At 52.4% G+C, this 14,929-nt stretch overlaps 6 protein-coding genes and 1 non-coding gene across 7 annotated transcripts; 5 read left to right on the forward strand and 2 right to left on the reverse strand.

Moving 5' to 3' along the window:
• The first annotated feature begins 66 nt into the window (after positions 1-66).
• On the forward strand, positions 67-2,085 carry BO85DRAFT_468717 (uncharacterized protein). The gene has a single exon (XM_025662288.1). It carries the CDS (start codon positions 91-93, stop codon positions 1,852-1,854), a length of 1,764 nt encoding a protein of 587 aa, XP_025516057.1. The 5' UTR covers positions 67-90; the 3' UTR covers positions 1,855-2,085.
• A 166-nt stretch (positions 2,086-2,251) lies between these two features.
• BO85DRAFT_t146 lies at positions 2,252-2,323 on the forward strand. Its single transcript has one exon. It is a non-coding gene; the product is annotated as a tRNA-Gln (tRNA).
• Positions 2,324-2,999: 676 nt separating this feature from the next.
• On the reverse strand, positions 3,000-5,633 carry BO85DRAFT_370946 (uncharacterized protein; the record flags this gene model as incomplete). Its single annotated transcript, XM_025655981.1, has 2 exons — positions 3,000-4,189; positions 4,244-5,633. 2 exons carry the CDS (start codon positions 5,631-5,633, stop codon positions 3,000-3,002), a joined length of 2,580 nt encoding a protein of 859 aa, XP_025516058.1.
• Positions 5,634-6,859: 1,226 nt separating this feature from the next.
• Positions 6,860-7,136, forward strand: BO85DRAFT_487946 (uncharacterized protein; the record flags this gene model as incomplete). The annotated part of the gene is made up of 2 exons (XM_025663491.1): positions 6,860-6,896; positions 6,952-7,136. 2 exons carry the CDS (start codon positions 6,860-6,862, stop codon positions 7,134-7,136), a joined length of 222 nt encoding a protein of 73 aa, XP_025516059.1.
• A 989-nt stretch (positions 7,137-8,125) lies between these two features.
• BO85DRAFT_477758 (uncharacterized protein) lies at positions 8,126-9,399 on the reverse strand. Its single transcript, XM_025662850.1, has 3 exons — positions 9,104-9,399; positions 8,940-9,037; positions 8,126-8,876 (listed from the first exon to the last, which is right to left on the reverse strand). The coding sequence occupies exons 1-3, from the start codon at positions 9,293-9,295 to the stop codon at positions 8,387-8,389; spliced, it is 780 nt and encodes a 259-aa protein (XP_025516060.1). The 5' UTR covers positions 9,296-9,399; the 3' UTR covers positions 8,126-8,386.
• Positions 9,400-9,530: 131 nt separating this feature from the next.
• Positions 9,531-10,869, forward strand: BO85DRAFT_449243 (LYR motif-containing protein). Its single transcript, XM_025660120.1, has 6 exons — positions 9,531-9,676; positions 9,817-10,026; positions 10,117-10,281; positions 10,405-10,467; positions 10,522-10,571; positions 10,631-10,869. The coding sequence occupies exons 2-6, from the start codon at positions 9,976-9,978 to the stop codon at positions 10,638-10,640; spliced, it is 339 nt and encodes a 112-aa protein (XP_025516061.1). The 5' UTR covers positions 9,531-9,676; positions 9,817-9,975; the 3' UTR covers positions 10,641-10,869.
• A 168-nt stretch (positions 10,870-11,037) lies between these two features.
• Positions 11,038-14,743, forward strand: BO85DRAFT_449244 (uncharacterized protein). The gene has a single exon (XM_025660121.1). It carries the CDS (start codon positions 11,500-11,502, stop codon positions 14,308-14,310), a length of 2,811 nt encoding a protein of 936 aa, XP_025516062.1. The 5' UTR covers positions 11,038-11,499; the 3' UTR covers positions 14,311-14,743.
• The last annotated feature ends 186 nt before the right edge of the window (positions 14,744-14,929 follow it).

The following is a 14,929-nucleotide window of genomic DNA, read 5'->3' on the forward strand; positions in this document are numbered from 1 at the left end:
CACGCACCTGCACCTGACTTGGGTTGTTCTTCCGCCGACGACATCGTGACCCGTTTCTAGCATCAGCAGCTCTGCGACAAGCATCACAGAATGCTACCCCAGCGCGTTCCAATGCCTCGAATACCGGGGTCTGGTCGCTTGCTGCGACCTCCCATTCTACGCAGCGCCCGCTATCCCTCCCGTCCCTTCACGCAACAATCTCGTCGACAAGTCATCTCCCCGCCTCTGGGTCGGCCACAGCTACCTTTCCTCACATCCCCGGCAGGCAGTCGACCTCTTCCGCCCTTATCCTTGCATCTTCGACAACATTTTGCGCGACTGGTATCGACTGAGAGCCGTGACTACTATAGGCGACGCATTTCCAATGGACTCAAAATCGGTCTTTCATTTTACGCCATGCTGGTGTTGTTCCAAGTGATCAAATTGGGCGTATACCAGGAGGACATCGAACACAAATGGCCAACTCCCCCGGAATGGTCTTGGAAGAGTCGGTGGTGCTTACGCTCGGCACAGGCACTGCAGCACCCTGAGCAGATCGGCAAGCTCATGACCAATTGGCCCATGGTTGCGGGATACCTAAAAGATCTGCTGGAGCGACTGGAGGATCCGGAAGGCGAAGGAAAGGGCATTATGGAGCAAGAAGATGGAGGATTTCTGGTCGAAGGTGTTGGGAAAATGGGATATGACGTTTCTGCGAAGAGTGAGCCGTGGAGACGGGGCTACTTCCAGGCTCTGATGGGAGCTGCAAAGGCCGCCGAGAGTTTGGAGGGCTGGTTGACCGATCGCAAACAGCGTATTTCTGCTCCTGCCGAGTATGTTGTTGGTCCCTCAAACCCTCGTCCAAGGCCGATGCCGGCTGGACAGCAAGCTCCTCTAGAGGAGAACTGCGAGGCTGCTTCTCCTAGTCCGGAGAGCTTTTACATGAAGATCCTGACGACACGGGGCTTCGACACAAGACAAAAGGTGGAGGCAGCGCTTTCATATGCGGACTGGCTCGATTACAAAGGATTGAAGAGTACTTCACGCGATATGTACAGCTGGGCTATGGATATCGCGGCCGCCGGATCGTCCGTGGATGCCACAAAAGTCGTAGATGTGAAGACAGGCGTCTTGAAGAACGACGGCAAGTTGTTGCCATCTGAGAACATCATCCGTGTGTCCACGGCCCTCGCCGTTCACCACGCCAAACAGGGTGACCTGCCTAATGCGCTATCCATCTTTACCTCCGTGCTGAAGGCCCGTCGGTCCCTTCCCGCCGCTTCATCCAACTCGGCTCTTCCGTTCTTCCCCTCTCGCGCACCCTCGGGCAATGACCCCTTCCGCGCTCTGTTCAACTCTCTCAAAACCGTCCTCGTCCCCGTGGAATACCCGCCTCCTCTACCGTCAGGTGACGAACCACCTCAACGAACCCCCACTTCCGTCTGCGACGAAGCCGGCCTCATGACCTACATCGGTGAGATCATCTACGCTTCCTCCTCCAAGGAAGGTGGCCTAGCATGGACCCGCGACGCCGTAGACTTGGCCGAGGCTACTATCTTCGAGCTCGGCACTTCCGAGGAACTTCGCGAGCCTCGCGACCGCTGCGCAGACTGTCTGCGCGTCGGTATCGGAAACTGGAAGACCATGGTCTCCCAGCTGATCAAACAAGCCGAAAAGGATGAGCAAGAGACCATCGAGAAGGCCAAGAAGGCTTGGTATGGAGGCCAGAAGCAGATCGAGGCCAAGACTCTCGAGAGGAAGAGATGGGAAGCCGAACGCTTGATCCTCGATGACCGGACGAGAAGACTCCGCGACTTTGTGGACGACGATACAGCCCTGAAGGGAATTGCGCCCAATAGCTCGCTTTTCACTTAGGCGTAGTGTCTGGTAAATCTTCCTGGTTTGTCTGGTGTCATTTTGTCGAATCAATGCATGGAATCGAGGAGTTAAGGCGAGGACATCTATCATCTATCTATCTATCTATTATCATGAATAAGCGCTATGGGTTGTCAGGGATAGGATAATTTCTCTTCTCTGTGTACAATTACAAGTTTTTTTTCAAAAAATTGTACTTTTAAAATACCAAAATCTACTTATCATATTGTCAATCCTGTATACTTCAAATCCTCCACCCAAGATCCAAGATCACATACCTAAGACCCTACATACACCCCCTCGACCCATCGAGATAACCTACTACCGTTTTTACATCCCCCCTGATCATTATCTCACCTTGATAAACCCATTCAAGAAACAAACTATCACAACAACAGGTTGTGTAGTGTAATGGTTATCACTCTGGATTCTGATTCCAGCAATCCCGGTTCGATCCCGGGCACGACCTTTTTTGCTTTCCTCACATATCTATCTCATCCACTATGCGAGTCACATGTATTTTGTCTATCGATTGTGCTTTGATTCTGATTTTAAGTTTGATTTTTATTTTTCGTTGTTCGTTTGTTTCTTTCCGGTTGGATGATGGTAGTCCAGAGTCATATTTATTCGCGTTCACTCGTAAATATGTATCAAGGGATTATCGAAGGTGATGATGCAACTACTACTGTCTGTCATGGGGTGGTGCTTCAGACTATATTGGTACTACTGAAATTGTGTCAGTTAAATATGTTGACTGAGTGTGCTTGGAAAAGGTATACATGGGGTTACTAATGGCTTGGGGCTTGGTATGGAGTAGATAGAGATGGTAGAGATTTATATAATGGGAAATCACTATTATGATATCTAGTAGTATCGGCCAGACTACTAGTATTATGGCAAGCTAATCACCATGGATCTAACTGCACAGTACTAGTAATCCGGAACTGGGCTTTTTCCTAAGGCCGTTCTATTTGTCGCTCAAATTGAAAGTGAATCAAAACATACTATAATCCCATTTACACTTACAAGGCTATTCTTATTACTGGTATAAATGATGCCGCAAAATGCCAATTCGAGATTCGGGAATATGTACTAGATTAAATTAAAATACAACTGCAGCCTCCTGGTAGAAAGAACACGGTACTTTAGTCACCACCGACAACACTTCCACTGGGTAATGTGATCTCAAAGTCGTCAAAGTTTAAAGTGTAATTGCCGATCACACCGGAGGGAGTGAGGTCAACGGTGAATTTGTGGCTCTTGGCGTCCGAGTAGTTATCGGACAGGTAATCTTGGATGTTGCTTTCTGAGAACTCCGCCGCGGAGAGGGTGCCTGTTTCCTCTAGGATGTAGAGGACAGCGACACGGGCGAAGTCAAGGACTTCTGTTGTGACGGTTGTCGAGTTGGAGGATGAAGAATTAGTTGTAGTCGTACTCGAACTAGAGGTGGAAGTTTGCGTGGCTGAGGACTCGTGGTTTGTCTTGGTTGCGGTCGCGGTTGCAGTTGCGGTTCCAGTGCTGCTTGGTGGATCGTCATCGAAGACGATACCGTGCGCTGTAGCGACAGAGTCGCGGGCTGCAAGAGCTTGCGTGGGAGTACGTTCTGATAAAGCCGAGCTGGGAGAGTGCTCGACTTTGGCGAGCAGGTGACTGGAGATTGAGGGCTCCTCGAGGGACGAGTCAGACAGAGCACGGCGGGCTTTGCTGCTGCTTGTTGATACGCTGGAGAACGAAACAAGGGTGTTTTCCGTCGTGCAGGACACATTGTTCTGGCTGAATAGGGCCATGATCGTCACAGCATCAAGAGGGATGCTGTAGTTTTGCTGCGCGTACTCAAACAGGCGAGGAAGCTCGCTGCCCATGGTGGCGTTCTTATCATCGACTTCAGTGGTGACACAGCTGGCATCGCCAGAAATTGTACAGCGAGATCCGGTATAGCCGTTTGCACACACGCAGGAGCAAATACTACCGCTTGAGACACTGACGCCGCCATTTTCACATGGGTTAGTTGTTGCGCAGCTCGTACCACTCGACTTATGGCGCACCACGAGCAGACCAACGGGGATGAGAATGGCGGCCAAGATGACAATGATGATAACGACGCAAATAAGTGCAAACAGCCACGGGGGTAGTCCGCAGCATCGGCGTGGTTGTTTCGGTGCGGCTTTTTCTTGATCACCATCTGCCCGTGGTGGTTCGTTGGAGTGAATCTGATGCAGTGTGGACCTCCTGAAGAAGAAAGGCCAAGACGAGTGACCTCCCTCAGGAGTTGCAGCCGGCGGGGGGAACGACGCCAAGATGCTCTTAATTGATCCTGACTTGCGTTTGGCGTCATCTATAAACACTGGTTAGCCTTTGTCTGACAAATGGCACTTATGGCCAAACTTACATTGGAGCCTGGAACCACCTCCGCCATTCAATAGATCATTTCGACTCGCAGTCCGGCCATGTTCTAGATTCGATGCAAGTCTTGTCGCACGTCGAATGAGGTCAGGCAAACTCGTAAGGCTCCCTCGAGCCTCTGCGTCACGAACAGCACTCATGTTGAGACGCGGAGGCCGGCGGCCACCTGGGCGTTTGTCGCTCATTGTTGGCGCAGCCCTGGGAAGAGCTCCGATCTCCTTCTCCAAACCCCCATTGTCAACGTACGGACGAGCTAAGGCAGGATGTTGAGTGCTGACATCCAAGACGATGGGTGCTTTTTCCAGGTTGAAGTGCGCAGACCCTGTTGAGCTGGACGAAACAGAATCTCTCCGATCGGGCACTATAGAAATTTCTTTCAGGATAAACTCCGTGCCCGTAGTCCCGGACGTAGTCGGTCTAGCAGACACTGGGGTCCTCTCTGAGGGCGGTACTGGCGAGCTAGCATTGGATTTTTGAATCGTGCGTAAGGAAGGTTTTCCTCTGGTCCCGACGCTGGCTTGCCTGAGGAGCGTAGCCGTAGCTACTCCGGCTTGGTGAGTAGAATGTCTAGAGGCATCATCGTCGGATTCGCCGTCCAGATACGTGCCCAAGATTTCCGATTCTGCTTGTCCTGAATACCAGCTAGGTGGATATGGCTGGGCAGAGCCGTAGTGATCTTGCGAAATGGTTGGGCTATCCGGTAATTCCTCCGGAATAGGCGAAACAGACGAGGCGCGCTGTCGTGCCGCAGGCACTGGAGGAGCAAGGCTAGCGGTCTTCTTTGGCGCGCCCCCGGGCGCAACACGCTGCTGTGGGGGAAGCGGATGAGGAACTGAGGGAAGTTCAGTGATCGACGAGACGGTGGAAATACCTGACTGTCGAAAGAGGTCGTCTGTGGCGACGGAAACGCGAGGTGTTGAACCTGCAACACTGTCTGGGCTAGGCGGCCGAGGAATGGGGATTCTGATGGCAGGACGCGGGCCTGGCGGGATGGGGAACGGCTGCGAAAAGGAGGGAACTGGACGTTTGATGTTCAACGGGCTAGGTGCTGGTGGGACATCGGACATGCTTCTCTCCGAGTAGACCGAAGGGGACGGGCAATCCGGACGGGGTGGGCGCACAGGCGGAGGCCCTTTTGGAACGACCAAGGTTGCGTGAGGGTTAGCCAGATTCGGCGGCAGAGGGGCGTTGTCGGGCAGAGGCCATTGTGTCATATGGGCTGGATTAATGCGGAATGAGGGCGCTGGTTCCTCTGGCGCTCTCTCAGGACGCTTTCCTGCCTGAAGCATCTCCCGCGCTCTTTTGACTGATCCTTTTCGCGCAACGTCCCCATCTGGCTGGGGCCCAGAGCCTGCGCTTTCAGCTTGGGGAGCCATGTGATATCAGTGCTAGATTGTAGAGCTTCTAGCAGTCATAGGAAACTTTTGCACAATACGGAAGTAAGACCGGCCAGCGCATAGGATGGAAGTCGATGTAAGTGTTAGTAGTGGAGGTATCTTTCTTCAACACCGGAGAGCAGGTCGATGCGCGAAATCCAGCTCGACTGGGTATGAGACGAAAGTCAAAAGCAGATGCAGGAAAATAGCGAAACAAGTCCGAAATCATCAATTGTTTAGAACTGTCGGACGCTGTGCAACAGTCTAAGCTTGAAGCAATGGGCTCAGAACTCAATCAAATGAAAGTGGTCGACAACAAGAGTCGCAATGGCACTCAATGCCTCTGGAGGGAATGAGTAAGTCGATGCTACAATCTCAGACATCATAGAAAGCCAGATCAGACGCTTGCATACCGCACAGAAAGAATAAAATAAGGTCTTTTGTTCAAAAGAAGAATGAAGGAAAGTTGACCCAGGTCAGAGAAGTATAATATCAGACCCCCAAGGCTCAGCGAAAGCTTTGGCTGTCCGTGAAACCCCTGAACGCATAGTTAGACACTTGTTAAGTTACACCTGATTACAGGGGGAAAGAAACACTGTCGGACTTACGGAGTCATAAATCAGACAAAAAGAATGACAGGGAACAAAAAAGAAAGAGCTTCTAGCCCTTACTTTGGGGGAAAGAGCGAACGACTGGAGAGCAGAAAGAAAGAGAACAACCCCAGTGTCGCGTCAAAACAGACTCAGTCTCAGTCCTTTGGGCGATAGCGCCTCACACGGATGGGAAAGCAAGGCCAAGGGTTTTCCAGCACCCCGGCGAACCAAAAGTCAGACGTTGATATTAAAGTGCTTCATTTCCGTCCTATGCGCAGGCAGTAGGACCGGATAAGGGCGCAGACGTTTTAGAGTCGGACCAGTTCAGTCACAAGTGGAGTTGATCCAGCGCCAATAGCGCGGGGACAGGCACGGAAAGCCGTTTGTGATAATGCTGGCTACTATTAAGAGACCCAGCGCGCGATACCCAGCCTCCCACGTAAACATTGCATTTAACAGGTGGTTGACCAGCCAGACATCCTGAGCTGAAGCCGCTTCGTTTGGGCGACAGTCAAGGTGACGAATAGCATCCCCTACCACGGCCTACCAACCTCATATGCATGATCATTCCCTGGTTTTCCCTTCACCATTTCCAGTGTACGGAGTCTGCATGCAGACGGCAAGCGGAGTCCCATGAGTCGCAATGCCATGCTACCCAAGAGGGGACAGGGTAGGCGAGGGCCGTAGATTGGCTCGAAAATGAGGATACTGAATAACCGGAGAAGCTAAAAGCTGGGCGGGTCAGGACCCGACCTTGACTGTGCGCCAGGCCATTGGTCAGGAACGGAACGACCAAGAGGATGGCGGATGGACTAGGTCTCACCTTGAACAGGAGTACCGCTCCTCTACGGCCCTGGGATTTCAACATGAAACCGTCGACGAAGCTCCTCCCGTGTGCAGCAACCAATAAACGAGCCGAACAAGCGAGCGAGGCCTGGTCATTCAGCGCAGACCATCCGCGAGTCGCATACGATCCTGGCTCGGGTAGCTCCACTGTATATCAGCGCCTTCAAACTAACCGAGTCTCACGACCGTTATAGATTGGTGATAGTGACGAAGCGAGCAAACTCAACTCAATCAAAGCTGGCGATGGCGCCTTTTCCCGATTGAACATTCTTTCCCTCTCGACTTTCGGATTCGAAGGAAGGATACCCGTAAAGCCCAGCAATTGCGCCGGTTGTCAACTAGCACTCTTAGATCGTAGAACCCGTCTCGTTGTCCGTCGGGCAGAAAACTCATTGCGGTTTAGTGAGTGAGCCCCGGAGATTAAAAGCACAATAGTCGGAATACGGGAATAGATTAAGCGGGTAAATATCATATGAGGACCTGGACGGCCGGTGGGCGGGATAATAATAGTATCCTCCTATTTCGTTCATGGTCTGTGAGGGTAGTCTAGAAAATATGTGAGATGGTCAGGATACGAGATCCATCCGGAGGGTAAAAAATGAGAGGCAGAGTGGCAGCGAAGGGAGGGGAGGAGAGGAGGGAAGCCCTTTGGAAAGCGACTGGGATGCGAGGCTCAACGGCCAGCCATCCTGCAGCCACTCCTGCAACTGCAAGTCTGCAACAACAACAACCACCCCCGTTTCCACTCGAGAAAATGCCGACGTTTGTCTGACAGGGGAGTTCGTTGGTACCTTAATTCTTTTCCCATTCAATGCTTGGTCAATCTGTCGAAATCGCAAAAATTTGGTTCGGGCCATGAACAGAGTGGGTATGGTCTATGGGATGGTGTATCTAGTCTGTCAACAACTACTCCATCTTAACTATCCAGTCAGTTAGTATACCCGCCCATCTGGTAAGTAATAAATGCTCCCTGGTCAAATGCGCTGGACCTTCCAAGGCAGAAATAAAAATAGACTCTGGTGGAAATATGTACCGAGAGTGGATGCATCTGTTCTTCTATCCATATTGCTCTTCATTTATTTACTTATCAACTGCCGTAGCTTGCATGTAGTCTATTTATATGCACAAGTCAAGAATTTACAATATGGGAGTGGCTACTGCCTGAGGCACGATCCTGGCGACAGGCAGGAAACTGATCCCAGCTTGAGCCTTTCACATCGCTTCAATCACCACTACCATCACTACCACCACCACTACCTTACTTCTGGCGCATGGTGGCCTAGAAGAGGACCCTGCGAGCACCACCAGCCTCTCTCAAACCTGGCCCAGCTCATTCCGCACTCGACGAACTTCCTTCTCCACGATGCGCATCTCAACTATGACACTAGCGAGTTGGGGAAGGCGACTCTCAACGACTTCGGTGAAGGACTTTTGGGCGCTGCGAAGATAAGGGGGTACCAGGATCCCGTACCAGTGGATCGGGTCCGAAGAACGAAACTTCTTCTTTTTCGATCGCTTGGGCTTATCATCCGCATCGGGCTCTGTTTGGAGGGTCTCGGATGTGGTTGAGAGCTCACCAGCTTGGGTATCTCCCTCTTCGCGTTGTGGCCGATCTTCCTCAGGTGCATCGGCATCTGATTCGGGCTTCTCGTCCGTGTCGGATTCGTCCTCTGAATGTTGGACGGTAACTGATTCGATCCCAAATATACTGGAGTTGGAACCGCTATGTTCGGTGTCAGTCGGCGGTAAGTTGTCCTTCGTTGCGTAGCGTTCCTCAGCCAGGTTGGTAGGAGATTGTAGAGTCCTGATCGGGATGAAACCAGTTAGCACCGCGTCTTGGAATGGTACAAACATATACCGGACTCACACTCTTCTTGTCGCCTTCATGCGCTCATCATAGTAATCTGCCCCATAGTGTCGGCCCGGTGGACAAGTATAGTTGGCTTGGGCAAGAGAGAAAAACCCCTGGTGTTGTTCTCAGTATCGCTTACCGCAACAAAGCCTCAAGCTTGCTATGGCGAAGTGACTTACCGACGAGAGCTTCGACCCTAGTTCAGCTTGCAACTTCTGATGCTGATCTAAAAGGTGCAGATACCGCTCCAATAGATTGTCTAGCGACTGCAGCAAGTCCTCCGGGGCATCTGCTACAGGAGCTTGCTTGGGTTCGGAATCCGGAGCTGGTGAAGCTGAACGGGAAGCGGGCGGAGTAGGGATTTGCGCCATTGGGATCTGAAGGTGAACACAGCGAGCGATCTGCAGCGCATAGACACTTTGTCCAGCAAGAAAACAGTTCAATTGCGAGTGAAGGCTTCAACCGTGGTTGTTGGCGAAGAGCGGAGCCATTCTGGAAGCCGAGGGGAAGATCCCCCGTGGAGGTCGGCCGGCGAGTCCGATAACTCCGTCATCGCGCCTCCGAGCCCAAAAGCAAAAGAATTTCCCGGAGAGCCTGCCAGCGATTATCCCTTCAACGCTCCGCTTGCATCCCCATCCGGAAGCATCTGGTTTTCTTTATATATTCTGCTTGTCAGAATAACCTTATTACGACTCTTGCTGGGATAGAACCCCTGGTCTAGTTGACTGTTGAGGCGACTCGACTCTTGACCGGTACGCCACCTGCTTTGCGCTGTCCGAGGACATCTCAACCCTTCTGCGAAAAGCCTCTCGGAGTCGGACGTCCTCGGTAAAGACGACTCGGGCTGTTCCTCTTTGGGACTTGAAAAGCTAACGCGAATAGCATCGCCTAGCTGTACCCCCGCGTTAGCGGCCGAGCCGATTAGAAATCCAGGATCCCTGTATCTGGAATCGCTTTTGGCATCATCATCATCAACATCATCTTCAGCTTGTCTTATCTTTCCAGTTATACAAGGTTTATAATCGCATCTCTCCACTCAAATTCGCCCATCATGTCTGTGCCGACCATGCAGCGTGAAACGGCCTTTCAGGTCCGGTCTCTGGTATGCCCTCCCTGCTGAACCTAGATTGCGCGGAATCCCTCCCACACTCTTATCACGATGGCACTGGGGCTAACCAGTCATTTTATGCAGTTCCGCTCTTTGCTCCGTCAATCCTCCCAGTTCTCGAACTACAACTTCCGCGAGTATGCCCGCCGGCGCACGATGGATGCCTTCCGCGAGCACCAGAAAGAATCCGAGGACCGACGGATACAGGAGTTGATCCAGGATGGACTACAGAACTTGCGGATGATGAAGGTCAGTATATTCCTCGTATGGACATGATTAGATGTGCCCGCGTTTGTCTCTTTGATGCAGACCATGCGTTCTGAGTCAAAGCGGGGGTGGACGCTAGTGAACGAGCTGCTAATACTTTTACAGAGGCAAACCATTATCAGTCAGTTCTACCAGCTGGATCGGTTGGTTGTTGAGGGTCAGAAGACTGTGAGTATTTCATGGAGCCTGTCTGTGATTGCAATGAAGCTAATTAGTTATTAGGGTAAGCAGACTGGCACGGAAGGGAACATTGTTCGCCAGAAGGATACTGGGTAAGATGAACCCTTCGTTATCTAGTTTCATTGGAGGCCTTTGCTGACGTCTTTTTTAGCTGGGACTAAACGCCCAACGGGGATCATTTGTTTTTCGTAGCGAGAGTACGGAGTTGAGGGGAATCCAGCACCAATACGATATCAATATCATTTGGGGCCATTTGAGCCGATGGCCCGAAGATGAAGGAATAGCATAGATCGAAGGGTTCTGTATTTTTATTGAAAGCCACTGCGCTTTAGGTAGCGATTCTTACTCTTACGCACCTGGAATACCATTCTTCGCTCTCTATTAGCCCAATCCATTTTATCTTGAAACTGTAGTTGATGGCAGTCATGTTTATTCTATGTGAGGGTTCTGAGTGACCCCAGTCACGTGCGGGGGCGGCGGCGCGGCGTTTCGCTGAGCGATCGCATCGCGCTGCTCCGATTCACCATCACCTCCAAAACAGCCTCGCCCTCCCAAAGAGTCCCTTCTCTTACAATCCGGGCAAACCACACCCAGCTCCGTAGATTCACTGGGTGAGGGGCTCTCTGCCGTTATCCTGATTATTCTCCGAACAGTGAGACTGCAGGTCCGGCGCTCATCATGCCACCTACTGTAAGCTTGTTGCTGCGATCCGCGACCCCGACACCGACCCCCAGTTATCGATCCACTCACCATTGCACCGAAGCTTGCCAATGCGGTATAGAAAGATGCCATCGCTGATATGTACTGACAATCCTCCAGTTTAGATCATCTCGCTCTGGTCGCCAATTCGGCGATGGCGCCAACCGTAACAGAAGTCAGATCGATCACGATGTGTTCGAGGGGCTCCCTGTACGACGCTGGACACGTCAAACTCAGACTGTCTCGCAGGTCCCCAAGGCCGAAGGCACTGAAGCTGTCGTGCAGGGCCCCGGGGGGAAGTCAACCATTCCAGAACACCCAATGCCTCGAGACAGTCACCTGTTGAGCCCCATGAGCAGAGCCCTCCTGCGTGCGGCGCGAGCTGGATGCATCTACATCCGCCAAGCGTCAAAAGACTCCGAAGACGAAGAGAAAGAAGCGACCGACGGAGAGGAACAGCCACTTATCCAGAGCACCGAACGCAGCTTCGTCACGCGCAAGTGGTCCGCCGTACCGAGGCACCTCGAATCATCAGAAGTTGAATTCCTCGCCAAGCGACGACCGGGTTTACCCACTTTATACGGTGCTGCTGCTGCGACTACAGATGGAAATAATGCTCCTGCGCCGATGAGGAGGACCAAGTTCAAGAAGGTCGACCCGGCGACCGGAAATATCTCGATTTACGAAGCATGGGTACCGGAGGGACACAAGATAGAAGGAGAGATCACCGATGGAGCTCAAGTTGTAGCTGAAAACACCGCGGTCACCGTAACCCCTGAGGCGCCAGCGCCCGGTACGGTCATTGAGGGAGTTGGCGTTGTCAACGCTGAGGGTGTGGTGGTCGCAGATACAAACTCTGCAGCTGTCATGACTCCTCCGAAAAGACGGCCCCCTCCCCCAAAGCGCAAGGCGAAGGGCTTTGGAAAGGGGCGGAGAAAGAAGGTCATGTTTGCTCCAGGCGATGGCGCGGATGCCGCCACGGTTCATGGTGCCAATGGCTCCGGAGTGGATGGCGCTTCAGATTATGCCAAAGATGGGGATGCGTCACGCATGTCTGGTGATCAGAATGGACAGGAAGAGGACGACGAGGAGGGTGAGGAAGGCGATGAGAGCGACGAGGGTGATGAGTCTATGCTAGAGGCAAAGACTCCGGAAACTCCAGTTCCGCGCCCCAGCACTGAGCCGCCGACTGACTCGACGCCTGTGCCTGCACCGGCTCCGGCAACTGAACCAGTTGCCACAGCTGATGCGGCGCTGCCAACCCCTGAGGTTTCTTCAGCTGCTCCAGAATCACCCTCAGCACCGGCTCCAGCACCGGCTCCCGAGACAGCTCCAGAGCCAGCTGCAGAGCCAGCTGTCCCGCCCACTCAGCCAGAACAACCATCCGTCGCTGCTAAACCTCCTTCAGAATCTGCTGCTATCCAGCCCACATCGGAGGCTCCCGAGCAGACTAGCGAAGCGCCAGGACAGAAGGAAGACGTGGAGATGACCGAAGCTTACCCCTCAATACCTGGTTCTGAGGATAGCGTATCTGCAACCCCTCAGCCAGTTCCAGCTACTCAGCAACAGGAGCCAGCTCCTAGCGCTGAAGATGTTCCGGCGCCCCAGGAAGCCCCTCAACCTCCCGTTGCAGAAACATTGCCAGCTGCACCAGCTTCAGAGCAGCCTGTCGATAAACAGCCTGCAGATGAACCAGCACAGCCAGATAAGACAAGTACTGATACTGTTCATGATCAGAATATGGATACGACCATGGAGGATGTTGAGCCTCTCCCAGAAACCGCACAGGATCAAGCACCGGTGGAACAACCGGCGGAACAGCCGGTCGAGCAACCAACTTCCGAGCAACCGGCTCCTCAGCCTAGTGAGGCTGTTGCAGAGAGCAAGGAAATCGATCTGCTCGGTACGTTGGAAGCGAGTCTGAGCCAGCCACCGGGCGAAGAACAGGGTGACAACCAAGGGACGGACATCGAGATGGAAATGGATGCACCTCCCCACGTTGTGCAGCCTCCTGCTACGGAAACAGTTGAGCCCGTTGCGGATAAGGCCGCGGTGCCTGAGACGCAACCGGCAGAGGATACCACTGTGGCTGCAGAGACTGCCGTTGAACCAGCTGCAGCGGAACAAGGCGAACGGCCTACTGAACCACTCAACGAACAGCATACCGAGCAAGCATCCGAAGCTCCTGCACCGCAGGCCATCGAACAACTTTCCCAGGCTCCAACGGAGAAATTGGAAGAGCCGGCAGGCGAGCCGGTCGTGGAACAGCCTGTGAAGTCGGAATCACCTGCTCAGCCCGAGCAACCTACACAAGCAGAGCCACCTGTTCAGCCAGAACAGCCCAAGCAGGAGGAGCCTGTACAGGCAGTTGAACCTACACAATCAGAGCAGCCGGAACAACCTGGTCTACCTGCCCAGCCGGAACAGCCTGTGCAAGCGGAGCCTGTAGAGCCAGTTGAGTCCGTGCAGCCAGAGCAACCGGAGCAACCAGAAGAACCTCAGCAACCCGAGCAGCCTGTGCAACCAGCGCAGCAAGATCAACCCCAAGAGCAAGCCCCATCACAAGCTCCTGAGGAAGTTCCAACCGAGACTGCAGAGCCAACGCCCCAGACTGCAACCGAGCAGCAGCCCGAGCAGACCGAACAGACACAGACCAAGCAGGCGCCTGCTGAGCAACCATCAGAGCCCCAGGCAGATGAACCACCACAAGCACCAGAGGAACACGTTCCCGTTAACGCAGAGGAACCAGCCGCTCACAAGGTAGAAGAAGAAACGCCCCTCGTTTCACCTCAACAGCCAGAGGAAACCCAGCCACCCAAAGAACCTACGCCGCCCGCATTACCAGCTCCAGAGGAACCACAGCAACAGCCAGAGCCAGTACCGGCCCCCCAGCCTCCAGCTGAAGCACCCCCGGGCGATGAAAAACCAACCGAAGAAGCTCCAGCTGAAGCTGAATCTAAGGAGCTTGAACCTATCTCCGAACCCGAACCCACCCCAGCCGAAGCTCCCTCTGCACCTCCTGTCCCCGAGCCTAAGCCCGAGCAACCAGCCCAGGAGACGGCCCAACCCAAGGAGTCAGAGCAGCAGGAGCAACAAGAACACCAACAACCAGCTGATACCAACACAGCATGAGATATATCATGCCCATATCCAATAAAACATACAGGCGGAAAACGCTTAGAAAGACATACTAGTCTTTTCTTTCCAATTCTCCTTCTTTCCTTAGAACCAGAAATTCTTCTTTAAACCTACAGTTCAGGCGCAGCTAGGAAACGGTGCTATGGCGTGAAATCACGGGGACTCGGAATGATTTTTTTTTTTATCTATTTATCATGACTGTGGAATTATCATACACGGTATATGTATGGCTTGTGCCATTCGGCTGATCATTTTTATATTCCTTTTCTTTTTTTCTCTGTTATTGTATCATAGGGAAGTATATTTTTTTCTTCAAATTTCTCCTTATAAACCCGTTTCCTTTCACGTCTCTTGGTTGTTTAGTGTAGCGTATTAGTACTTTACATATAGCACAGTATACATTATTAGTAGTACATCGTTTAGTTTATCCCCCTTTCTCGAAATCAATCCCTGATGGTACTCAGCTAGTGATAATCGATAATATGAACTGAAGGAGACTCCACGGCGGTTCATCATTTCGCCTGGGTTGCTACTTCATTACAGAATCCACAAGTTATATATAGTACTAGTATAAACACTGGAACTTGAACAGCAGCAGCCTTACTACTACTAC

Source organism: Aspergillus piperis (assembly GCF_003184755.1).
Source record: "Aspergillus piperis CBS 112811 unplaced genomic scaffold BO85scaffold_8, whole genome shotgun sequence".
NCBI classification, from domain to species: Eukaryota; Fungi; Ascomycota; class Eurotiomycetes; order Eurotiales; family Aspergillaceae; genus Aspergillus; species Aspergillus piperis.